Below are 27,675 nucleotides of genomic sequence, written 5' to 3'. Positions count from 1 at the left end.
AGCACATTGGGGAGCACATTCAAACAGCAACAGAATGATAGGTTTTTGCTGACAGGTTTAGACCAATCATTGTGTATATATATATATATATATATTTTTTTTTTTTACTCTGAATTTGAATGAGGGAGGAATGCCATATAGCAAATGACCTTCTTCGAAATACAACTCTGCAATGTAGCAATTGCAAGATCACTGAGGTATAGCTGTCTAGAAACATAAAAAAACATTTTGATAGCATATTTACCAAGCATAATATTACGTGAAAGTAACCTTGCTTTTACAGTGTTTTTGAATGAAAGATTTTAAGAGTACAGATTCCTATAGAACAGTCATTCACAACCGGTGAATTCAAAAATGCATTTCAGATCTGTTTTGATAGAGTTGCAGATAGGAAGAAATGCAAATAATAAAATAATCATACAAAATAAGGATAGCAAAATAGATATGCTTTAACTCAAATGAGTATTTTTTCATCTAAATTAGGCCCATGCCAACATTGACAGGTTGTGTGATTTGCCGTCATCCTCTAAAACCATGAAGAAAACTATGAAATGTATAAGGTATGGCCTCAAACGCAATGGAGATAAACATGATTTGTGCCAACCAAAATGTTTTTGTGCAGAGAATTATTGGCAAAAAAACATTGCAATTCACGTTGTATGATAAACAATTATGGTATTGGTGTTGGCGTCACTTGATGTCTAATCAGGTCTCTTAAACAAAACCAGTTTAAAACCACTTATTTGAATACGCACTCTAGAGGCCAGTAGGGTCATGTGATGTGTACAACATTTACCATTAATAAATACCATTCATTCTTCATAAGTATGTATTTCTGCCATGCTAATCTAATTTGATTCATTGTGTCCTCAAGGAATGAAGGTTGTGGAATTGTCAGATGACCCAAGTTCACTGTCCCCTCTCGCTGTTCTTCCAAGTGTGAACTATCAAATCATCAATGCAGACTATCTTCTTCTCAGAGAGACAAGTCAGGATGTAATGGACAACTCCAGCTTGCAGGCACAAAGGCAACCTTTCATCCTCACTGGACTGAATGGCCAGCCGGCAATCAATGTCAGCTATGGTCCCATGTCTTTGGAGCAGTCTATACCACTGCATATGATCCACACTGGCCCCAGGATCCGACCGTTTATACTGGCCCGTCAAGTACGGTCATCTACACCTGCCTTGTATGTGTTGTTTTATGCGACCGGAAATAGGGATGATATAAGTGAGGGGCCGATCCAAAACGTCCCAGGGCAGAATGAAGTAGGGTACGTTTGTGTTACAGCATACGCCTTCTGGGAATCCAGGGAGGTCAAGGACAGCTGCTCCATCTCAGCAGATGGTGGCTTCTGCTTGGTGCACCTGAAGCCTGAGCCAGCGTGGTTCAACCCTGGAGGTGGCAGGTCGAGCTGGGAGCAGAGAGGTGATCAAAGAGGAAATGTTGCTGAACTTTACTATCAGATTAGACCCAGTCCCAGTGGACAGTGTGTCCCGCAAGAGAGCAAAATAAGAAGGGGTCCACAGCATGGTGACTTGGGACGGCAGATCTATGGAGCCTCCATGAAGAGGATTGGGACTGTAAACCTCCTGCGATCACCTCCAGGAAACCCCGCGTTTATGCGCTTGCGTCTCGGAGGAGCCGTAATCATCCAGACGTCCTCGAAACCACTGAAGACCACAGACACCGCCACTTTCTACGTATTCCTATCAAGTACATCACCGGTTGAACATTTCATACTCAGGTAGGTTTATTTCATCTTATCTGCCAATTTATTTAAAGGGATAGTCACCTAAAAATCATTTACTCGCCTTCTTGTTGGTTGTTTGTTGATCTATCCCTCTAATGAGAATGGGTGCATGCATTTTAAAGTAAAGAAGATTATATATACAAAATATAGCAAAAACAAATGTCTGGTAGATTTAACCTGACTTTCAGGCTATAATCATTTCACTGCTGCTATCTGGAATTCTGCCACAAATCTGTACACACAATGCAATGTGAAGAAATTGGATTTACTCTGTTCAGGATTATATGGTTTTCTCAGAAGGCACAACAAATGTCAACTGTTTTCCTGGAAGAGACTTTGGGTCAGATGAAGAGGAGTTGCATTGGGGATTGAGATGTCCCATTTGGAATAGAAGTGTGGCACAGTGCCAACAGATGTGTCAAACGCCCAAGACGCTTAGCTCGAATTTAACAAGTATGCAACACTACAGTCATGCCAGTTTATAGCCGGCAGAATGTAACGGTCCCACTCAGTATACAGATTACCCAAATGTAATAACCTTGTGCCGGCTCAATTCACTTTTCCAACTGGAGGAGTTTCAAAGGCACTCTTCCATAAATGGCAAAATAATGGGGAAATTATTTGGCTGCATTCATTTCTTAACATTGCATTGTTTGTGTGGCTTCTCTCCCCATAAATAATGCATCAACTTAATGGAGCAAGAAAACAAATACCTAATAACTACTTGAGTCCTTTGGGCAGAAGTGAACATATCACAGCGAGAGCTCTATCGTACCAAAACACACTGCAATCAAATTTTCCTAAGTCTAACCCCACATCAATGGAGAAAGAACAAATAAATGAGTGAAATTGCTTTTACAGGCAGTTTTTCTTGACCAAAGGTATTTTTCTTTTTCTTAGAAGTTTGTTTGCATTTGTTTTGAAGGCAAATTAAACTGTGGGGAAGCATTTTCCTCAAGAACTAATGAGGTAAATTGTATTCTGACCCATATTGTAAGGCACTAGTGCAAATAGAGTAGTTGAATTTAGATTTTCTTTAGACAATATGGTTAGACTGATTTGATACTTGGGGTGCTTTCACACTTGGTTCAATTGCCTGGTCTGAACTCGAGTTCGATTGCTCCCCCTCCCCCTGCCCCCACTGGATTGTGTTCATATTATGTTATTTGGATCCGAACTGAACATGGTGTGTTTGCATGATCAAAGCAGCAGCTCTTTACCTCTGTTGCATGGTAATGACAATGCAGTAGAAGGCGGCAAAATGCATAGCATTGCTCACCTCACATTTATATTTTGGTTTTTGAACCTTTGGCTTTGTTTTCAAATCGTCAGCACATAATGGCACTTGCGTCTATCTGCCACGAATGGACTGCAAATATTCTAAAGAACGCGGGAGTCCATTTCTGCTAAAGGCGAGCACATATACATTCTCTCTGCTTGCAGTGCGTCAGTCACGCTTTTCAGGAAAATGAGTGAGACGCACACAAACACAATTTTATTGAATCAGACGTCATCAATAGAGGTTCACATCAACAGTGAACTGTGCCGGAGTTCACATGAACCTTTTTGATGCGGACTTGGGAACAGTTCGTGGGTGTTCACTCGAGTTCGGAAAACAGCATTCACATCATCCAAACTCTGGCCAAAAGTTCTAGTGTGAAATCTCCCTTTGAATTGTGCTGGTTATTTTGGGTAGTTGAGAAATCCTACTTCTGAGATATACATTTGATCGGCAGCTGAGCCCCATATACCACCTGAGCCCCCAATATCCTTGCGGCTCTTCGCTCGGTTCTGATAGGGTTTACTTTGCCCCCGGCCCTGGCTCAAATGGACATTCGCTTTCAGTGTTAGCAGTAAAGTGAGGTAAAGGCTGGAATCCCGAAGAGATTGATTTTATCCAGGGAAAAATCTCTGCCCCACTTCACTACTCTCTCCAAGATTGAGTCCAGACCCCTGAGGTTATGATAGATAATCCACACGCTGATTGAAAATTAGTGAAGTCTTTAACCCTTCAGAGATTTTCTATCTTTTTACCAGAAAGTTATTTCAACTGGAGGCTATCAGGACTACATAGTCTAGCTAAAACTTCCATCAGACATCACAAGTTATGGAGTGCCTTGTCCTGTGCAGCTCAACAAACAGGATTTCTAATACAAAACCCCCCCCAAAAAAACATGTGAAAATAACTTTTATTTACAATTATTTTACACCACACAGAATATAGGATACACACAGTTATTTATTATTATTAGAACAGTGTTTGTTCTATCAAAACTATTATATTCTATTTTAGTATATTCTGCAACAAATCATTAATCTATAAATAAAATATTTTTTAAAATAGAATTATTGATTAATGAATGCAATGAAGTGGTTATTTTTCTGTTCTGCTTAACGTATTATTCATATATATATCTATATAGAAATGTTTTGTTTCTACCATATATTTCAATAGACAAACTATTGACCCAAGCATTATGTAGCCTAATATGTATTATAAAATATTACCTAATAATGAATGTTATTATGAAATCGTTCTATTTCTATTCTGTTGTCTGCTCATTAAATTACATTTTATAAATGTTTTGTTTTTAATTTTTGCATTAAAAATATGCATTAATATTTTTTATAAAAATATTGCTCATTATAATTATTAGGTAAATGTAATCAAAATATTATTTATAAATATATTTTAACAAACTATTAATCTGTTATGCATTAGTTAATATTTGTATTATACTGAATTAATATTTCTTATTAATTAATATGAAGTGATTCTATTCTACTGTTTAACAGATCATTAATGTACATGTATGTACTGTAGATAAATGTTTCATTCATATATTTGAATAGACAACAAAATCTGCCATTCTATGAATCTGTTAAGCATTGCATTTCACATATAATATTACCTATTCTATTCTATTCTATTCTATTCTATTCTATTCTATTCTATTCTATTCTATTCTATTCTATTCTATTCTATTCTATTCTATTCTATTCTGTTCTATTCTATTCTGTTCTATTCTGTATTTTATCCTGCAGGCAGCACCATGCAGCTCCACATCAATATTCGTCTGTCTTTGATTTTGTGTCAGAGATTTATTCCATCAAGATCCTCATTATAGATTTGACTGAATTCTTTTGTCACTCATGCATACAGTGTTTCTCTCTCTCTCTCTCTCTCTCTCTCTCTCTCTCTCTCTCTCTCTCTCTCTCCCTCCCTCCCTCCCTCCCTCCCTCTCTCTCTCCCTCCCTCCCTCCCTCCCTCCCTCCCTCCCTCCCTCCCTCTCTCCCTCCCTCCCTCTCTCTCTCTCTCTCTCTCTCTCTCTCTCTCTCTCTCTCTCTCTCTCTCTCTCTCTCTCTCTCTCTCTCTCTCTCTCTCTTTCTTTCTTTCTTTCTTTTTCTCTCTCTCTGTATTGCAGTTTCTTTTTTCCCACTTACTCTTATTTTCCTCTCAAGCTTTCATTGTTTCTCTTCATTTCCCTGGAATTAAAAATGTTTGGATTATCCAACCGAGGGCGTCATCTGTCTCTAAAAATTGCATGCCTACCCTGAAGATGATGACAATACAAAATGGGTCAAGACAGACTCTGATCCCTCTCCCTTAAGTCCCAGGGGTTGATAGACTGGCCCCATCCTAGAGATTTACATGCGACGTGAACTGATATCAGCAGTGATATCAAGTATCAGTAACACTTTACAATAAGGTTCATTAGTTAACATTAGTTAATGTATTAACTAACATGAACTAACAATGAGCAATACATTTGTTATAGTATTTATTAATCTTTGTAAATATTAGTTAATAAAAATACAGCTGTTCATTGTTTGTTCAAGTTAGTTCACAGTGCATTAGCTAATGTTAACAAATACAACTTCTGATTTGAATAATGTATTAGTAAATGTTGAAATTAATATTAACTAAGATTAATAAATGCTGAAGAAGTATTGTTCATTCTTAGTTCATGTTAACTAAGGAACCTTATTGTAAAGTCTTACCAAATAATCATTTAAATGCACATCTGCATGTGTCAATAATTGCACAGGCTCATTGTGCACATTGCTAATGAATCATATCCGCTGCATGAGAGTCTGTTGTTTTTGAGGCAGAATTGAAGTGTGTGGAGTGAAACGGAAAGAAAAGAAATAGATGAGGGGTTGAGGAAAGATAATGCAGTGTGTCACGACGCTGTCAGCCGCTCTCATTCTACTTCTCCCACCGTGACCTGTTTCCTCTATGGCCCCACTTCCCGAGATGCCTGACTCCAGCACATGTCTGGGAGATTCTCACGTGGCAAGATTCCACGGTCTCTAAGTCCCATCAGTGGAGAGGAGGGACCGACGAACTGTCTGGCTGGTGGCTAAAGCCGAGAGATACAGGGAAAAAAACAGAGGAGAAAAGAAGCATTTGGCTCTGTCTTTAAACTGAATGGTGGACATGTGGTTGTGTTGGCCCAAGCCAAAGGAGAGAGAGAGATTAAATTCTCTAGAGCGGCAAACTCGCTCTACACCCTTGATGAATACAACATTGTTAAATGTGCAATCGCGCTTTCTGCAACAGAGATTGAGCCAAGATTTATAACTGGCAAGTGAAACGGAATTGAGAGCCATGCCGGCTGACCTCAACCCGTGGTTATCAGGTCTTACGAACAGGATTTATATCTCCTTCGACAACCATTAACGTGTTTGTACATGTTGTTTGTTTATTTATTTTTTATATAAATGTGGCCATGAGTCAGGTTGAATGGAAAGGGATGTCAGTGCAGATTGGCTTGAGATGTGTTGATTTTCTGTCCATCAGAGAGGTGAAAGTTTTCCACCTCAACCTTTCAATGCGCAGGTCAGCCTTTTTTTTCTTTCTTTTTTTTTAGGTACATAAAAAGGTGGATTGGCCTAATTTGAATCTGAAAAGTAAGACTGATTAGGTCTAACTAATTTCTAGTCTTAACTTAGTGGCTATATTTATGCAACTGGCCCCTGGTCGAGTTTGTACAGCATCTTATCCAGAAGTAATAAATTCAGATTTTTTTGATAAATATCCTTTAAAAAACAAAGCCAAATATACAGGTCTGCTCGTGGATGTTGAGATTATTTGATAAATTGTGCTTCAAATCTTCAAAATTTTGCTAATCTGGAAATTTTTTGCAAATTGAATCCTCAAGAGTTGTGCAGAAAGTGCAGATTCTTTTATCCTTTATAACCTCCAATAAACGCTGCCTGTAAGTGCTTAGAAGCTTCTGTCACCTCTCTACTGCAATCTTGTCCCATTCCTCGCTTGAAAAGGCTTCCAGATCACTGATAATCTCTGGTTTTCACGTTACCACTGCTTTCTTCAAATTCCATCAAGACTGTACAGGCCACTTAAGAAAATTCTACGACTGATCCCTGAACCAAGCTTAAATAGATTTGGATGTATACTTTGGGATGGCTGTCCTGCAGGAAAGTCCATTGATCATCAAGCTTCAGTCTCTGCACCGAAGGCATCGCCATCTTTGCCAAAATGGCTTGATACTTCAAAGAATTCATGATGTCTTTCATACAGTCAAGATTTCCACTACCTGCAACAGCAAAGCATCCCATATCAAGATGGGACCACCTCCATGTTTGACCATGGAGATGGTGTTCTTCTGCTCATAAGCTTTGCCTTTTTTTGCATCAGACATACTGCTGATCCATGGGTCCAAAAAGTTCCAGTTTGGTCACATCACTCCATAAAACATTATTCCAAAACTCCATAGGTAGGCTATATCCAAATGAATTTTAGCATATTCAATTTGGCCTTTTATGTTCTTCTTGGTCCAGAGTGGCCTTCGGCAAGACGTCCCAACATGAAGGCCATGCTTGTCTAGTGTTCTTCTTATACTCTGCATTGAAATGTTTTTTTCCTCCTTTCATCAGACCATCTTGCAAATCTTTGGCAGTAAATTGAGGGTTTTTCTCAGTTGCTCTGATCAAACATTTTATTCCCCTTAATGATATTGTGTTTTTTCTTCAACACCCACAAAGGTTTTCTGGTTCAACAAATTTTAAACTTGTGAATAAGGCTGCCAGTTGTGTCTCTAGGAACTTTTAGTGTTTTTGGAAATCTTATTTTTGCCATAGACTTTCTAATGTAATAAAACATAGCTTTTGTGAGAGCTCTTTTGACTTGGCCATATTTGCTACTCAGCTTAAGCACATGCATGGGCTAAATGTATGTATGTGTAACAGCACAAGCTACTTCAGTTTTGTTATAGAGTTTCCAAAGGCTTAATTGTGTTTCATACCATAGAAATAATTGACTTCAAAACAGCAGCTTTGAATAGGGGTTGAATAATGATGACATATATATCTCAATTACTTTTAATTTGCCACTAAACTGTTATAGATGCAATTTAAAAAAAAAATGGTATCTTTAAAAAAAGCTTACATTTGTAAAATTGTTACAGTCTCTGGGGGGTTGAACAATTTTGATTGCTACTGTATAAGGTTAGAAAATACTTTTTATTTCAAATAAATGGTGTTTTCATCAAATCTGTTCAAAGAAGACTCCAGAAAAAAATATCACAGTTTTAAGTATTGAGTATTGAAATATTAAGCAGCACAACTGTTTTCAACATTGATGATAATAAGAAATATTTCTTGAGCATTAAATCAGCATATTAGAATGATTTCTAAAGGATCATTTGACACTGAATACTGGAGTTATGATGCTGAAAATTCAGCTTTGCATCACATGAATGAATTCCATTTTAAATAAATTAACATGTAAAACAGGTATTTAAAATTGTAATAATGTTTCACAATATTACTGTTTTTACTGTATTTTTGACCAAATAAATGCAGCCTTGTTGAGCGGAAGAGAGTTATTTTAAAAACATAAAAAAATCGTATCAACCCCAAACATTTTAATAAATATGACTGTATTTTTTATTAAAAAAAAGATTCTTCTTACTGACCTTAAACTTGAATGGTGGTGTAACTGTACCTGTGTAATTGTAAACACAATTTCATTTCCTAGTTTTTGCCTAATGCAAGTTGTATAGCACCAGCCAGTAAGATTGCAACTGACTATTTCAGCCAGCTGTTTTAATTTTTGTGTGCAATATGCTTCAGGCGTTCATTAAGCAGACTGTGGGCGTCTGAGACCTTTCCATTGATGTCATCCGTGTGTTTGTGTGTCCTTTCTCACAGAGCCACATCCAGAAAAGGCATGTCATTCAGCACAGCCAGACCCAGCGACGCACACCTGTGGGACATCACTCTGGAACCTGGGAGAGGAAGTGACACCCAAACCATCTCTGTGTCCTGCCAGAAGAAACGCACATTTGCTAGCAAAAGGCAAGCCCTCGCTGCATCACCCTCGTCTTTCTTAGAAACCACTCAGCCGCAGACTCTCGCTAGCTCACATTTCAAAGGCATTTCATCGCTAAAAAGCTTTTTCTGCCCTTGCACATTGCCAGATGGGGTCTGTTTCCTCTGAAACTGTGAGAGTTAAGTGACAGATTGCAAAATTAGTTTTTGACAAAAAACCCCACTCTTCTAATTTCTTTCCCCCCTCATTGTTCAGGTACTAACAGATGTTCGGGCAACCTGTTCGCCTTTCGCAGGATGGTATTTTGAATGAAAATTAAAAACCTTCTCTTTCTGGTTAAAAAGGTGCAGTTTAACTGCGTTTAACCTGTACAGACACTTAGCTTCAGAGGAAAACTCGCCACATTGCGATTTCATGATTAATGTCACGCATCAATTCTGTAACGTAGGTATTCATGTGGAAAGCGACTGAAAATAACTTCATAAAAATGTGATATCTTTTCATCACCTCAGCTGCTGGTATCCACAGAAAACGCATAACTCCTCCACTGTTATTAAGAAGAATGAGCTTTGAGTTCATATTACCTCTGTGTATCTAAGCAGGTGAGCGATTGGCTTGGATTTCATATAAAGAGTTCTGAGTGTTTTTGGATCCAATTCAAATGAGTCTTGAAAACTGTGAGCATCTTGTTAATAAGAGCCTCCATCTGGGTGTCGTATTTCTCTTGGTCTCACTGATTCTTGTTCGGTGTCCATGGCAATGGGTTGTCATTATTATTGCAGATTATAGTGTGTATCATGTACTATACTATAGCAGCATACTGTATATGTATGTACTAGTTCTATAGCTAGCATCTTGTAACAGACTGCACACTAAGAATTTTTTTTTGTCAATATTGAAGTTCTCCGTCCACCCTGACATTTATCATAGATGGTTTCAGATTTACAGGAATCAAAAGGGATATCACTCTTATAAATACTTGATTTATTAGTTAATTTTATTATTTTTAAAGACCCCATTCAATTTAAATTGGAGTTTTATTCAATGTATGTTAACTTTGAAGTCATCTAATGTACTGCATTAAGTTGGCAAAATAATCTTGTTGCAGATTTTGAAGCACTGTTCAAAAGTTTGGGGTCGATGAGATTATTTACAATGTTTTTGAAAGAAGTCTCTCATGCTCAACAAGGCTGCATTAATTTGGTCAAAAATAGAGTAAAATCTGAAATATTTTGAAACATTATTACAATTTAAAACAACTTTAGTGTCACATGATCCCTCAGAAATCATTCTGATATGCTGATTTGGTGCTCAACAAACACTGCTTCTTATTATCAATGTTGAAAACAATTGTGTTGCTTAATATTTTGGGTAACAGCATTTATTTGTACTAGAAATCGTTTATAACATTATAAATGTCTTTACTGTCACTTTTGATAATTTTAATGCATCCTTGCTGAAAAAAAAACCCATTTATTTTTAAAAAGTTACTGACCCCAAAATTTGGAACAATAATGGACTAAAATGATTGATTACTCATCTTGCGCTTATATGTATCAGTATTGCACAATCCTGCCTCACCTTCTCGTTTTAACAGGAAATTACTACAGAATCAAAATCTCCTGAGCTAAATCTATTTCAATCGTTCACTGAATCATGTGATTATATTATGTTGATTATATCGTATTTTACACTGTTTTGAAACTATAATAGATCAAACCCTTTACAACATGGCGTTGTCACCAGCTGCCCTTCAGCAAGCGGTATCTCCTGACTACTTTCTCCGGAGCCCTTATTTCCACGTTTTACATTTACGACCCACTTTACTTTAATCATATTTGGTGCATCAGTATGTTTGACCAGCTTAAAGACCAGCACGATCTGCAAGATTAGAACAGAGGTCTCCACATTAACTAGTGAAGAGCCGAATGGAGAGGATTCCACTGCGTCAGAAAACGCTTAATACAGCATAATTATGATGGGACATGTCTCATGCACTTGACCTTTCACCCCTGATGACTCAAACATGGTCTATATATATATTTCATTTAAGACAATAATATAAAGGTATGGGGAGTTTTGAATCAAATCTTTAAGGATGTGTCCACTCTGAGGAAAAGCTGTTTACCCCTTTATGATGCTTTAAAAATTTCCTTTACTGTGAGAGTTACTGCATGCCATATAGAAATGCATGAACTATAAGTTGTACAAACGTTTGATTTTTGCCTTTCTGTTAGTTATATAAAAGCACTTTATCAAAGCAAATTCCAGCTGAAAGACCTGTTGTGAGCTGAATCATGCTCCTGCGATGAACCTACTGATACTCTCATTAGAATGCTGAGTGTTTTAATGCTACTGAAGTGGATGAGATGCTCCATCTCTCCTGATAACTGATTGTGCTTTCATTATTAAGATTCCACACCATCCTCTTTGACTCAATATGTCTCTGTTGTCCCAGGAAGCGAATTTAAGCCAATTGTTGCAGAGACTGGGAACTGACTGTGTTCTGATGTTTTATTTACAGAGGTCTGCTGGAGGTCTTGCAACTTGACTTTGAGACGGAGGAGCAAAGTGACCAGTTAGAGAGCCAGATGATCACGTGGCGACTGGAGCTGCCTGGAAACATGATACGGGATGAAGGGACCATGAGGATTTACACTATTCAGAGAGACTATGTGGGAATAGCACCTCTGATCACGGTTGGGAATGTTTGTTTTTACCTTCGATCAACTTGTGTTATTAATACATGGAACCTTTTTAGAAATTATTGCATGATCTCTCTATACAATGACAGTTTATAGTGCAGGATCCCCCCACAGTTATAGAAAACCTGGAGTTATCTGGGAATTAAATTTTCTGTTATACAGAGAAAACATAAATAGAAATATATATTTATAAATAAATACAAATATATTTTTTTTATACAAACTATCATTGTTTGGAAAGATCTATGTAAAGTTATTTTACAATTGTGAAGAACAAAACTTGGAATGACATGAGGGTGAATAAGTGAGAGAATTGTCATTTTTGGGTGATCTAATCCCTTTTCTATTGTTTTGTGAGGTCAACATTTTGTAAGGATGTCGGTGAAACGTGGACATGAAATCACATTGGTGTGACAAGTATTTGTCATGCTTTGTGTAAAATCCTTTGACGATAAAGCTACAATGACAGCCCTTATAAATTATTTATGTGTCTTTGTTCTGTCTGTGTGTTTTTGTGAGTGTATACGTGTGTTAATTGTCCAGAGGCGCAGTGCCACTTCTTTCACCCTTTGATCTCTTCCTATCATCACCCCTACAGTTGGTCAAACTACTGCAGAATATACCCTAACGAAACTGACATTCGTTTTATGAGGACATGCACATAATTCCCAAAGCCATCCACATGCAGTTCAGTTCAGCATTCATTAAAATATAAAAATATAGCTTTTTTTAGACAAATAAAACCAAAAGAGATTGTGACTATTCATTGATATCAAACGTCCATTATACGGCTAGCTGCCAAATCTGTTTACTGGAACAGTCTATTTCACAGCATGACCCTGTCTCTGAAATAACACCGCCATAAGAGTGTGGGATTTTGCCGGTAACTTTTCAAATCAAAGTCAGCATCTGTTGTGTTGCGTTTGGAGGATGCTCGTGGACATCTGTTGGGTCTAGAAGTTAAATCTACGCTCAAACCCAATCATCCTAGTGTGTTCGTCATCACAATGGCACAAGATAATCATTAGGGTATTAAACTCAGACAGAGCTTGTCTGATCCACGATTGTTGCCTTGACATTTTTGACCCGTTTAAGATTTTACTCACCACCAAAAGGAGATTAAGCTTATTAGATGATGAGAGTGCTTGTTTTTAGTATTAGCCTATTTATTTATTTTTAAAGTGCGTCCGATTTCTTCCATATGTACAAACTTCAGTGCTAATTAGGCATGGGACACTGTGAGATGTATTAGTGGGATAGACTGGTTTATATATATTTTTTGTTTTGTTTTGTTTTTTAGATGCTTTAATTAGTGTGCTGTTAAACAGTTTCTTCAGTCTCTTCAAATTTAACTCCTTTAAAGCACTACAGCCATACATATTCATACTTTTTTCTACCCTGACAACATTTTCTTGATCCCAACAACAAAAATGGGTTCCATTTTTTTTGTTTAGCAAAGTATTTGCTACAAATATTTATACATATTTTTATATTTTGTATTTTCATTATAATTACTTTTTATTTACAAACACAATTTATTATACATTATACCATAAATTCATAAACACTTTTGTTGGAAAACTATTGTATATGCCAAACATTACTGATTGGTGTGTAGTTTTCATTAGATTCTTACAGATCATATTTTTGCATATTCAACAAAATCTCATATTTTAGACATCTACTGTAGATCATGTTGTTATGACAATTCAGCAGAATTTGAAACAACAGTGGGTTGTGGGTAACACTTTTTTTTGATGGTCCCTTTTAAACATTCTGTTGACTATAATTAGCGTTGCAATAATAAATAAAAAATATGTAACCCAACAATGTAGAATACATGACAGATATCAAAAGTTTGCAACTTTAAGCCTTTTTTTCTGAACATGTAATTTTTGAAAATGTAGTTTTGCACGTCTTTAGTGCTAATTGAGTGCTCTTTGTTGTGCTTTTCCAGGACACGGAGCTCCTCAACACAGCAGTGCTCACTGGTAAGAGGGTTTCTGTGCCTGTGAAAGTTTTGGGCGTTGAGGCTGATGGCTCCATCACGGACATCACTAACTCTTCTCGCTGCAGGTCTTCAGACCAGGATGTCCTGAAGGTAATGATTGTCAAGGTCAGGCCACTTTTGACAGCTTCAGAAATCTCACACTCTGTGTGTTTCCTATTAGCAGCCTTACTGTGCTTCTGAATTACATGTCTATTAGAACTGGAAGAGAAGGGTCAGTGGAGTCGGCTTAGATGGCCACCACTTCCTAGTTCATCACCAAAAAAGAGAAAACCAGTAGGGAGACAGACGTTGACCCGAAAGCCCTCAGTGAACTTGTGTTTTTTACCCAAAGCACATCTGTGCTTCAGACACCTGTCTTTTTCCCCCTGCGTATTATGAAGTGCTTGAGCCCTTTTTTATTGCCAGGTCATTCTCTGGGGCAGTTCTTCTTAAGTGGTTTTGCCTCAGGACCAAGATCTTGTATTGGACACAATACCAAAATTGTTTATCATACAAAAGTAATCAAAAATCTCTGTACATTCAAAGAAATGTATTAAAGGGCCCCTATTATGGATTTTTGAAAATTACCTTTCATGTAGTGTGTAACATAGCTCTAAGTGAATGAAAACATCTTGCAATGTTTTAAATCTAAAAGTGCACCGTATATAAAGTTATTGTCTTTCAAAAGTAAGAGTCGACTCTGAGTCAATGAAATGAATTGTTTTTCAAACGAGTCATGAGCCGTTTCGTTGTGACGTCAAGATGAAACATTAGCATATTGCCCGCCCACTTATTGCGCGTGCAGACACCAGGGAAAACTTGAACCTCAAACCCGCAGCTGATTCCTGTGGATACTGGATAGCATCATGTCGAGAAGACGCTGTGCTCTACAATGTGAAGGTAAAGCCAGTTTTTTGTGAGCATGTGAAGAATCAGTGGTTAAAATTCATCTTTACCATGATATCACAGCAGTAGAATCCTAAACTTTTGCTGCGTTCCCATTATTTCACTGACGACTGCTTCTCAAATCTCAGAGTTCAATGCAGGATTCGCAAACCTCTTGCTCTTGAAAGATGGTGTTCAAAATACTTAGTTTTGAGTTTTATATTGTGTAGGTCTCCTGCTAACTGGCTTACTCACGTTATCACTGTCTTACTGAAATACTTCTGCTAATCAGTTTGTTGGCCACTATAACTGTGTCTATTAATGCAGATTGTCTGTCATTCTCTCAACTTTGAGGAAAGATTAAGCATGGAGCCAGATTTGTTTTACAACATGTATGTCAGTCATTCACGCTAGAGCTTGGCTAATGTAATGCATACATGCACGGTTATTGATGCAGTTTCCACGTGTTCACTGCAATAAATTGGAAAAATACTCCAATTTGTTGATGGTTTGTTGATGGACATGCACTTGCTAATGCTGATGGTGAGGAATTACAGTTGCAACATCTCATAATGTACCTCAAACTGAGTAGTGTATCACCATGAAACGTTCTGCTTGTTGTCGTCCTTGCGATGGGTTGAAAAACGCGGTAAACAAATCACAACAGACTGAGCTGTCTGGCCAATCAGAGCTAGCGGAAAGGCGGCATTTAGAGAGATTGATTCATTTGACGAGTCATTTGAGAATCATTGAAAATGTGATGATGTGCAAATGTATATTATGAGGAGATTAAACAGATTAAAGTTTTTTGACCTTTGATGCATGTAAACCTGTTGAAGGAGACTCCAAAACAACATTAGGAAACTTTAAAATAGCATAATAGGGGCACTTTAATATTACCATAATCTGCATAGGCCAAACAATATGCAGAATTATCAGCATGACACAGGCTGAATAGGAAAATTAACTAAATATCATTTTTCATGGTTACATTCTCTCTGTTTGTACTTTTTGCAAGGGATCCCATATTTAATGTATTCTCTTTGACTTTGTTTGATTGAGTTTGAGTGGACCTTTGACGTCTATAACAAAAGATATAGAAATATTTCCCTGTCTTTTGGAAGTCGGTAAGCCTAATTCTTTTTCTATTTTAAATATGCGTAGTTACATAATTTGATTATTTGAATGTAGCATCGAACCTGTGAGAACAAACCTCGTCAGATGAGAGCCTAAGCCTTAGTCGTAGCCTCAGCCCTCATTGAACTTGTTTTTTATTTTTTTTATTCTAATCTGTGCCCTCGATAACAGCCTTCTTTTTTGCATGCTTATAATGAAGAGTTTGAGCTCTTTTTTACTATTGCTGGATCATTCTCTGGAGTTTTTCCACCTAAAACATTGGCGCTTTCACTGTGAGTTTCTGAAGATGTAAAAACGAATCTCCAGTGCCCCCCTGAGCTTGTCTTTTCAGGGTTAAGCCTTAAAACATAAATGGAGGGACTCACTGACTTATTCATTGGTAAAAGACAGACAAGGAATGACTGCACACATGCACACAAACCCATGCACTGTCATGTGTCCTTATTACACATGCACACCTTAACTGCACCCACCCCATGAATAAATTAATTTGCCTTGAACACAAAGGGGATGTGCAGGAGTCTTTTTTGTTGTCTTGAAAAGATTTTTATGGCACAGAGTTCAGACCACGTGCCCTGTGGTTTATAAATTAGTCTTCGAAGTACTGGGGATGAATGAAACAGTGATGCAACAGTGCCCATAGATTTTCCTAATGAGACAGAACAATGTACACAGGGCCCATTACCTTATACCACACTGACGCTCATGTCTGCATTACCATAAAGCATCTTTATCTTTTTATATTTATTTACATTTATTCCTTTAGCAGGCGTTATATGCCTCACCACAATAATTTATCCAGTAATATAAGACTCTGCAAGTTCTACAATACAACATTCTAATATTAGATACAAAGATTTAGGTGTCATGAGGCTTCAAGGAAACAATGAAGTGATTTTTTTTTCTGACTGTAGAAGTTTGGAGGGGAACATTGACTTGCAAAAATTGATGTTGTGATATAGGAAGCTATTGTCAGCTAGTGGAGAAACTGTGAAGAGACCTGTGAACGTAAACCCATTTATTGATTAATTTATTGAAGACAAATTTCTAGTTTAACTGTGAATGCTGGAAGCCCGGAAAACAGAAGCTGTGCAGAATGCTCTTGCAGATTTTATAGGAGGCATCACGAAGCGCTCATAGCAAAGAAAGCTGGTCAAAAATCAGTAATGGCATCCAGATAAATCAAGGAATTGTTGAGTCTAGTTGAATGTGGTGACCTTGTAACACTAACTTGTTGCTAAGTTGATGCTGGCGTGTTGTTTTGTACAGTCTATGGTTGCCACAAGCTTTGATAGGAAAACGAACAGCATATTTTGTCTTGTTTCCAACAGATATTCAAAGTTACAGACACCGGCCCTGTTGTTTTTATTGAGTTAAAGACGGTGAGATTGAGTTTACTCAGTCTCTGTGTCTTTTGTTTTGCTAACAGAAACGTACGTTTAGTGTAACTTAACGTTATTTCAAAAGTCTGAGTTTGTTTACAGACAGTTTAAATTAGCGTTAACGTTAAATCTGCGTGCAGCATTGATGTAATGGTAATTATAATACCGTCAACTTCCTAAAATAATTGCCTAAGTAATTTTTTGACAAAAATGATTTTTTTTTGCACAAGTCATCTCAAAATCGCCCACATCCTTAGTTGAACAGATCATGCAATTCTACTGCTGTAGTATAATGGCCTATGTCAAGAGTGTGACTTAGGCCGTTTTATTTTGCCTAAGTCAAAAGACAATGAGACTTAGGCAATTTTACAAGCTTTTCAAGATGGCAGCTGCATCAAGAAGAAAGAAAATCTACTCAACCTCTGAAGTTATTTTTCAGCTTTTTTGTGTTTTCTGAGAAACCTGAAAAAATTACTTGGGCAATTATTTTAGGAAGGTGACGATACTCTTACAATAATGGCGAAAGTAAAAAAAAAATAAAAATTAAATTCCATTCTGAAACATCCTTTTGTACACATGTTTGAGGAGGTTGTTGGTTGTCTCCTGTCGTCGCCGATTCGGAGTCTGAGTCCAGCTCAAACATGCAAGGCCAGATAACATTTTTACTTTGCAATGTCCATCATTACAGGTGTTTTATTTACCTTACTTGTGAGTGAGCATCACCAAGCCACAGCAGGCTACAGCATACATGACCCTAGTTACCTGTGGTTGGCCTGGCCGTGCGTCACTCAGAAAACAACAGGCCAATCAGAAGAGAGGCTCATGAGTATTAATTAGGCAGGCCAAAATCGACCTGTTCTTAGCAGAGCTCCTGAGAAAGGAGCTGTAAAAATATATTAAGATTAAAGCTGTAGTCTACGATGTTGAAAATCGGTCGAGAAAGCCTGAGACGGATGGGAAGTTTTAAAAAACTCATCCCGCCCCTCCACACACACACCCCTCCCCTCTGTGCTACCTGATCCCTCCCACCGGGAAACGACCAGAACAACGTCACTCAGTCAAGCTGTGATCACCGGTAGTAAACAGCGCATCTTGTTCAAATTCCGATCGGCTCGAACAGAAACCCGCTAGGCCTACCATAAAAGTATAAATAAATGCTTACCTGCTCAACAAAAAGTCAGCCGTGTCAGCGTCGGTTTTCAGTCTCAAATCTCCACTGCTGAGCTGATGCTACTTTGCTAGCTACCATAGACTGTCAGCTGCTTGCCCGCAAAATTTCATGTCGCAGGAGGGGGGCGGGGTGGGGTGGAGACGCGAGCGCCACGTGGAGTTTCAAGTGGAGCGGGGGATTGGATGAGAGCAGTTGACCAATGTAAGCTGTCCGGCCGGACAGCTTACATTGGTCAACTTCTCTGCAGCTGTACACCCAATAGAGTGAATGGATTTTTTTCATTCTTTTTTCTCTTCATATTGTTAGGATTGTACTGTAGAACCATAACCAGCATCTAAACGAGGTTATTAATAATGAACAATCTTTGAAATCGTAGACCATAGCTTTAATTAAGTTTCAATTAATTATCAATTATTAAGTTTTTGGTACTTATAGCGCAAATATATATTCTTAAGGACATCAAAACCTAAAATAAAACTCCAGAAAAGTGTAAAATATGGATGGAACCTTTAAAATGATATTTCCACACAGGTGTCTGAGAAGTGTGATGCTGTGTATGTCAACGGCAAGGAGACGCGTGGGAGAGTTCGGACGATGGTGAACTTCACCTACAGTTACCTGAGCATTCAGCTGGAGGTGAGCGTGTGGATGCCTAGACTCCCCCTGCAGATGGAGATATCCGATCCAGAGCTCAGCCAAATCAAAGGCTGGAGAGTTCCTGTCACAGGGAACAAAAGGCAAGTGACGAGTATAATTCCAATCTGACACAATGTCCCAACAAACTTCATAAGGTTTACATAGTTGGTATTTTTTGTCAACATTTAACCATTTTAGAACCATTTAGCAGTTGATCAAATGTACAATAACATACATATATGTACATCTAAATACATTTAAATTGTGACAAATATTAGTAAGTAACATATTTAAATCTGTATCAGAGAATTTAATAAGTGAAATAAATATAAAAAGTAGTTGATTTGTTAATAAATATTATTTATTTGTATTTCAACAGTCAGGAATTCAGGAAGTAGTTTACTTTTATTTCCCCATAATAGTATGATTATAAATATCTGAGTGCAATTCCTATTTTGAATTATCTCAGATATTTAAAGCTTAAAACCCTGCTTTTATAGATAGATAGATAGATAGATAGATGGATAGATAGGTAAATGTGTTTTCTTAAAAAAAGGGTTTAATTATTAACATTTATTTTGTTTATTGTGTTTTTTAATGTGTAATTTATATTGTGACTAGTTCTTGAATTTTGAGTTCTTTAATTGCGGTGTGATTTTTAGTTCCTCAAACTAGCTCAGAACTTTTATTTGATATTAATATTAATATTAATATTAATATTGGATGTTTCGCCTCATATGGACTTTTTCCACTTTAAAGCTGCTCCGAAGTGTTCTTATTAGAATAGAAAATGTTTTCCGCAGAGATATCCTGGCAGTTTTCATTATACCTTCATTGTAATGTAGAGATGAGAGATTATTATAAATTGATTATAAATAATTATCAATAAATAAATAAATAAATATGGGTTATAAAAAAAAAATATTATTAAGATTTGTTTTATTGTCTTTTGTTTTTGGTGTTGTTAATAGTTTTTTAATGCGTAATTCATATTGTGAATAGTTCTTGAATTTTGAATTCTTGAGTTGCGGTGGGATTTTTATTTTCTCATTTTATTTTTATTTTTATTTTTTTACTAGCACTTTTTCTGATTACTATAGAGAATGTTTTCCACAGAGATATCCTGGCAGTTTTTTATGACATTGCAGAGAATTTCATTATAATGTAGAGATGAGCGATTGCTGAGCCTAGTCAAATAGCAGATAGCAGGAAAAAATATATTGAGAGCAGGAGAGTGAGGGAAAGAGTTGTTCATCTTTTCTCTGCATGTTTCTCAGGGTGAGCTGGGACACAGAGGAAGAGGATGAGAGGAAGGGCCGAGGCTGCATGCTGCAGTATCAGCACAGTTTGATTCGAGTGCTTACGGTCTTCACCGCAGACTCGCCAGATCCAAGCAGCCCATCTCCCACATACTTCCTCGGCTCTGATTGGCAGGTGGATGTGACGTGGCTGGTGCGCTACTTTCTGAGAGTTGAGGATACGAGTGTTGCACGCCTGCAGGCAGGAAGTGTTCTGACAGGCAAGGCTGTGGGAGTCACCACTGTGCAGGTAATGCTGATAATGACAGCGCCGCCCGCTGCTGTCAGTGTTACACCATGTTCATTATTCATTAAGACAATAAAGTTTAGTGTGTGTTTATTATCAGTGACAATACAGACAGCTTGTAGATGAATTGGTTTTTTTTATTTTTTATTGTAAAACAAATAAATGTCATACGATGTCATACTAGGTTTGGTTTCTGTTGTCCAGGTGATGTCTCCATTGTCCGACTCGGTTCTGGCTGAGAGGATAATCCGGGTTCTGGATGATAAAGTCAGTATAACAGAGCTGGGTGTGCAGCTGGTCTCTGGCCTTTCCCTGAACCTCCAGCTCAGCCCAGGAAGCAACAGGGCCATCGTTGCCAAGACAACTACACAGGAGATCATACACTACCCCAAGCAGGTAATTCATGTACTGTAGCTACATTGGCTGTCAATCTTATTAATGGAACTATATGCTGATCAATCAAAATGCAAATAAATACATTTATATAAGAGTTGACAAGTAAAAATGTAATAGAATAATATGTCAATATATTGTTTATTTCCATTTCATTGAAAATAAGCTTATCACTGGCATATTAGCTACTAAAGAAATGCATAACCCATTAAGTTGTTTTAGTATCTTTAGTCTCAGGTACCTGTTATTCACTATCTACAGTAAGCACTGACCATTAACACCGTGTCTACACCAGACGCGAGCGACGCTACAAAAACAGAACAAAATATAGCTGCAAGCAGCCATTACCGGGGCCAAGCAGAATAAGACGACAAGACATGCCAACATGTGTGAAAGTGTCAGACCAACTGCAACAATGAGCAATTAAAGACATTTAAAGAGGATTTAAGGCAAAATGCCTGAAAAATCATAGAAACAATAATTAAAAATATGATTTGATGGATTATCACTTTCGACCAATAGGTGGCGCAGTTACAAAACTGATGTAATGTGGTCAGAGTGAAGTGACAATGACACATACAAAGTTTGGTGTCAATATGTCAAGGCATTGCAGAGATAAAGCCTGAATAGTGCTATTAGCATCATGCCTCAACTTTGCTGCTGCGCTATACGAAAACCGTTTCGTCTATCGACACGAAATCCATAACTTTTAGTCAGCACGTTCTGGAGATGATACGATTCGGTTTTGGTGAAAATCGGACAAACGGTCTAGGAGGAGTTCGAAAAAGTAGGTTTTGACTTGAAATCAAGATGGCGGACAGGAAGTTCGGCCAAATAAGGAAAACTTGGTATCTATGTTCTCGGCTTGACCCAAGGAATCTATTAAGACCAGTGGCATTTCAATAGCCAGATTTATTCAAAAGTTATTAGCCTTTTTGGAAATTGTGTTATAACTTTTGACCACTAGGTGGCACTGTCTCGAAATATTTTGGGTACCTTCAGGGGATGGTGCTGATGGCACATTCTGAGTTTCGTAATATTACACCAATGCTTTTGTTAAGTATAGCATTTTATTTCACAAAACTGTATAGAAGTCAATGGGAATTTCATGTTTTGTTCTATTATAGCGCCACCAAGACGCTCAGTCCCACAATTTTTTTATCCGTCCTCAGAGTGAGCCCATACATATGTGTGTCAATTTTGGTGAAAATATCTCAATTCACTTTAGAGTTATAGACATTTATATGAAAAAAACACGTAAAAAATGACTGACACATGACTTTGATTGGAATTTACTAACCCTAAACATCAATATTTTCGCATTTGGGCATTGGCATCTAGCTATCGACCTATGTTTACAAACTTCTGACTGTGGTTTCGTCTCGATCGGACTAGCGGTTTCGAAGATATAGCCAAATGTTTTTTAAGCGCTAAATCACAACGCTACACAAACCGTAAGGCGAAACCTAGCATGTTTGGGATCGTAGGACTCGGCAAGGATTCAGGAGTCTAATTAGATGAGTCTCGTTAAAATAAGTCGACCACACCCAAAGTTATAAGCATTTAAAAAAAAAAATTCACCACTAGGTGGCACTGTTTCGAAACTTCTCAGGTTCTTTCAGGACATCATGCTGATTACCCATACCAAGTTTCGTAACAATCCGTTCATGCGTTCATAAAATACAGCATTTTAGCACATAATTCAAAATGGCCGACAGTCAAAATGGCCGATATGGTAAAATTGGACATCAGTCGACTCGACATGTTGCCCTGAATCTAACGAGACCAATTTTATGATTTTTGGACAAACTGTTCAGAAGTTAAAAGCAAAAATAGCCATTTTTCATATTTCCGGACCAGTACGTGGCGCTGCGCCGAAACGCAGCATGTTGCCTCAGGTCATGCTTGTGAGTACATGTACCAAGTTTGGTCTGAATACGATAAACCGTTGCGGAGATACAGCCTTACAACTGTTTTTCCTAGCGCTACGTAAAATTTATTCGTGCGTTTATTGAAAACGGTTAAGCGAATCAACTTGAATTCCATAACCTGATGATCTGGTTCAATTTTCGTGAAAATCGGAGTAACGGCCTAGGAGGAGTTAGAAAAAGTAGGTTTTTCGGAAAATCCAAAATGGCGGAAAAATTTCACTGACGGAAAATGACTTCATAGGGTACAATCGAATCGTCTTGAGCCAGGGAATAAATGGACAAAAGAATTTTGTTGATAGGCCTTAGGGTTCAAAAGTTATTAGCATAAACATGAGTGAAACTTTGGACAGTTGGTGGCGCTAGAGGGATTGGTTTTAAGACACCAAATTTGCTATGGTGACTTTTCAGACTGTCCTCTATCAGTGTGCCAAATTTCATAACTTTCCCGCAAGCGGTTCTATGGGCTGCCATAGACTCCCAGAGCGGAAGAAGAAGAAGAAGAACGGGAACAGATACAATAGGTGCCTCCGCACCTTTGGTGCTTGGCCCCTAATTCCAGACAGTAACATGATGCCCTGCTTTATTTCTGACATACTTCTACTAAGAAGGACAAATTAATTTGCAACGGCCAATTTGTCGCTTCTAGTGATGGCTTCTAGCTGTTGCGACAGCGGTCGCGTCCGGTGTAGACACATTATTAGGTATAAGGAACAAGAGAACACTGGGTTCAGCAGTGCTCTAAATTCCTTTATATGACTGCTAGCCCCAGTGCCATGTCTGATTGGCATAACATGGTCCAATCAATATCAAACTATTAGTACTCAGCGAGAGGCCTCATTTGTCTTGTGATGGGCTTTGCAAGCAGTGCTCCTCAGGCAATGTATAATGTATTTCACCCCAGAATATAGGACAGTTCTGTGGCATTTGCTTATACTGTATAAGCCAGAGAATTTCAATTAAAGTTCCAAGAGGTCCGGTCTGAATATTAAACGATAAGATCAGATGTTTTATCAGGCTATTATTATTTTTACATTTAGATACATATGTAAGGCAGAAGGCCATACCGTGACAGAAAAGATACCGTATGGGGGTTCAGAGTTTTCCTGTTTTTATGCTTAAAATAAGTATCTACTTAAAACAAACAAACAATGTACATAATCAAAACGTTCTCATCATGAGCAGAAAACCAAGTTAACTAGTAATTTCAAAGTTTTATTTGTCTTAAAATAAATAAATAATGCTAAATGTTGATGGAAAAAATTATCTGTATATGATCAAAAGTCATATATGACAGATAAAATAATTGTATTTGCTGCATTCTTATTTTCTCATTTTATAAAAATATTAGAGGATGTAGCGCCGATAGATCATTACCATAAACAACCTATGTAATATAAAACAGTTGCTCCAGTTGGAACCAAGCCATGGTCTGGAACTGGACCACTGGCCGCTATTTGAGGACCCCTGCTATAAGCCAACAGCTCTGGGCTATTGTGCCACAGCTCGTTGTTGTAAATACTCTACACTAGGGCTGTGCAATTAATTGAATTTCGATTTCGATTTCGATTTTTGCTCCCAACGATCACCAAAATAGTATAATCGAGTAAAAACGATTATTGTGCCATGTTCTGTTTTGAAAGAATGCTCTTATTTTGTCTTGTGTTCTGAATGACACGCGCACGCGCACATCCGTCCCTCCCGATGCCATAAACTCTCTCAGCTTGAATGTCTAAACTAATAAAACTTAAAAAGAAGTGAAAATGATAAACTTTAGTTACAATGCAATGCTGGCCCGATTGTATAAGTGACAATTCCATCATGTCCCGACTCCTAAACGCGAATGTGTAGTTTCGACGCTTGCCTTGTCCAGCGCATTTTGAGAGACAGAGAGAGAGAGAAGACGCAGCACCGCTGAACACTCACGCAGTTTGTGAAATTGCGTCTTGGAGAAAGTTTTAAAATGATTGATTTGATTTTATAATCTGTGTGGATTCATTTAGGCTACTCATACAATCTACATGCTAAAGTGAATCAATGTTTGCGGGGGAATTTCCCGCATTATAAGTGGTAGACCAGCGGGAATTATTAAAATACTCATTGAAGTATTATCTGTCATATATTATTTATTTTAATAGTTCAAAAAGTACAATCAATGTTCAAATTTCGATTTTTTTAAGAATTGTTGAAAGGTGTCTTTGGTAACACTTTACAATAAGGTTCATTAATTAGCATTAGTTAACTACCTTTGTTAAGATTAACTAATAATGAACAATACTTAATAATTAATATTAATTTCACCATTTACTAATACGTTATTAAAATGAAAGGTTGTATTTGTTAACATTAGTTAATGCACTGTAAACTAAAATGAACAAACAATGAACAGCTGTATTTTTATTAACTAACATTAAAAAAGATTAATAAATACTGTAACAAATGTATTTCTCATTGTTAGTTCATGTTAGTTAATACATTAACTAATGTTAACTAATTAACATTATTGTAAAGTGTTACCGTGTCTTTTTAATAAATGCAACACGTTCCCAAAGTCATGTGAAATAATCGTGTTACATAAGCGTGATTTCAATACTGACCAAAATAATCGTGATTATGATTTTTTCCATAATCGAGCAGCCCTACTCTACACTGTGCACTGGTGGCTAAGCAAATTGAGTTTTGAACACAAGCACATAAATATTGATCCATTTGGATAAATGGACCTCCATGCATGGAGTTTTTTAGGCCATATACTACATCCTGCCAAAGGGCTACTTAATTTTAAATGAACATGGTTGTGTCTCTGAGATACTGTGCAAGCTATCATGCTAACTGGGAATTATTTCCAAGTTTACCAGCTTTGATGGTTTCAATTTTGTTCCAATTTTATGTAACGTTTAAGTAATATTTTTTAACTTTATACAACAGGAGGCGGTGGTTGGCTGCTGGTTGAAGTTCAGTGATGGTTCCCAGACTCCTCTTGATCTGTACGATCCCAGTGGTTATTCTCTCACTATTTCTTCATTGGACACAAGGGTAGCATCTGTGCGGAAGACACCGGGGTCTGTCTTTGTTGTGGTCGCTGAAGCCGAGGGACAGGGCTTACTGGTCAGAGCAGAGCTTGCTATCTGTGAGGCCTGTCAGAAATCCAAACGCAAGAGCAAACTAGCTGTGGGCGGAGGCATGGTGAAGGTGAAATTCCCGCCGGATGAACAGCTTGCAGGGACTGGCAAGAAAGAGAGCGACCAGGCCAATGATGATAACTCCAAATTGGTCCTTACATCCACTCTGAACATGCTTCAACACACCATTATCCAAGAGAGCTCCACAAGTGCGATCAAAACGGCGACCAAACCCAATCTTCAAGAAGCAATAGGAGGTGGCGTATCCACGATTAAGTCAATAAACAGTATGGAAAAAAATCTCATTACCAAGCCCGTCGCGGACAGAGCACTAGTCACCATAAGCCCCAGAAGTCCAATAAAGAATGGTTATGGAAACCTTCTTGAGAACCCCAACTTCCCGCTACCACCGGAGGAACCCAAGCGAGAACCACCCCTAGTGGAGACCGATCTGATACAGATGTTTAGCGTGTTTACAGACATAGAAGTCTGCATCTACACGCTAGTAGGACTAGTTTGCTTGGCCGTTATCAGCGTCTTGCTTCACTGTGCCACTAACAGTGCGAGATCACGCAGCAAGAAGTCTCCGCTTCAGTGCCAGGGTCAATCCCAGCACAGACATCACTGGGTACGCCTGGGTACTGTTGCAGAGCAAAGCAGAGCTGCGCCGATTGCAACAACCTCCAAGCAGGACATGCAGGCTGCTGTGGAGATGCAAAGAGCCATTCAGATGCAAAATAGCAAAGGCCCAGAGATGAACCAGTCGAGGGAGATCCCAGCCATTGCAGGTGAGGAGAGAACTGCAACTCTGGGACGAAGGACCAACACACTTCCTCTAAAGCGGGATCCGATGGCTCATATGGCTCCAATGGCTGTCAGATCAGCCACCCTGCTGGCAAGGCCCGTTCGTAGCGAACCTCTACATTCTCCCACAAGTAAAAGGAATCAAGTCCAGTTCACAACCTTCGCTACTCTAGACATCAAAAATCTGGCTGCTCTCAAGAAGATCGGCCAGAACTTCAGCTGGGACAGCCAACCGGCTGGAGGTTTTCAGGCTGCCAGTATCGGCCAGGGTGGGTTAAATGGCAAGACCGAAAGAGTCAATCATGTACATTTTTGCAGCCCAGTGGAAGTGTTCGGTCAGACATCGGAATCCACAGAGTCCAATGGCTTTCTTCCAGAAGGTCCATGGCCTGTGGCTACACCATTGTCAAAAGTGTGACACAGGACAGGGTTGTGTTTATACAAAAGCTCTATTAGCCTCGTTCATGAAACACAAGCATTCTGTGTAAATTGTCTAGAAATCCATTCTTACATAAATTGCTGCATTGAACTGAATACGACAGTTTATATGCGAATGTTTTATGAACAATTTAACACAGAAATGGTTTTTCACAAATAAGGTCCTGCTTATGTGTATGCGTGTCTGAAAAGTTTCTCTAAATTTGATGTAAATATTTCTGCAAAGTTTTTACTTTCCTGCTTTTGTATATTTGTATTATTATTAAAATCATTAGAAACAGATCACAACAAATATTTAAAAAAAATATATATATAATATAAAACTGCTGATAATATATTATGAAATTTGTTCTATATTGTGAATCCCTTATTGTGTTTAAACAAGCAAATACATGTAATTAAATAATTGAAATGTATAATGATTGAAATGTATTATAAAAATACAAACTTGTATAATATTGAGCTTATTTAATAATAAATAAGAATAA

General features: G+C 37.9%; 1 protein-coding gene across 1 annotated transcript in view; it reads left to right on the top strand.

The window, feature by feature from the left end:
- The window catches only part of LOC311096897 (transmembrane protein 132D), a 30,167-nt gene extending 2,694 nt beyond the window's left edge, over nt 1-27,473 (top strand). The window contains exons 2-9 of the mRNA XM_084136312.1: nt 875-1,748; nt 8,931-9,077; nt 11,576-11,750; nt 13,714-13,857; nt 18,853-19,058; nt 20,235-20,505; nt 20,707-20,898; nt 25,752-27,473. Of these exons, the coding sequence (XP_083992438.1) occupies nt 875-1,748; nt 8,931-9,077; nt 11,576-11,750; nt 13,714-13,857; nt 18,853-19,058; nt 20,235-20,505; nt 20,707-20,898; nt 25,752-27,167 (3,425 nt within the window). The 3' untranslated portion in view covers nt 27,168-27,473. The remainder of the gene's footprint in view (nt 1-874; nt 1,749-8,930; nt 9,078-11,575; nt 11,751-13,713; nt 13,858-18,852; nt 19,059-20,234; nt 20,506-20,706; nt 20,899-25,751) is intronic.
- The last annotated feature ends 202 nt before the right edge of the window (nt 27,474-27,675 follow it).

The sequence above is a fragment of the Abramis brama genome (assembly GCF_963993115.1).
Source record: "Abramis brama genome assembly, chromosome: 15".
Classification (NCBI taxonomy): Eukaryota; Metazoa; Chordata; class Actinopteri; order Cypriniformes; family Leuciscidae; genus Abramis; species Abramis brama.
Note: the sequence above shows the minus strand (reverse complement) of the source record. Positions and strands in the feature narration are given on the sequence as shown.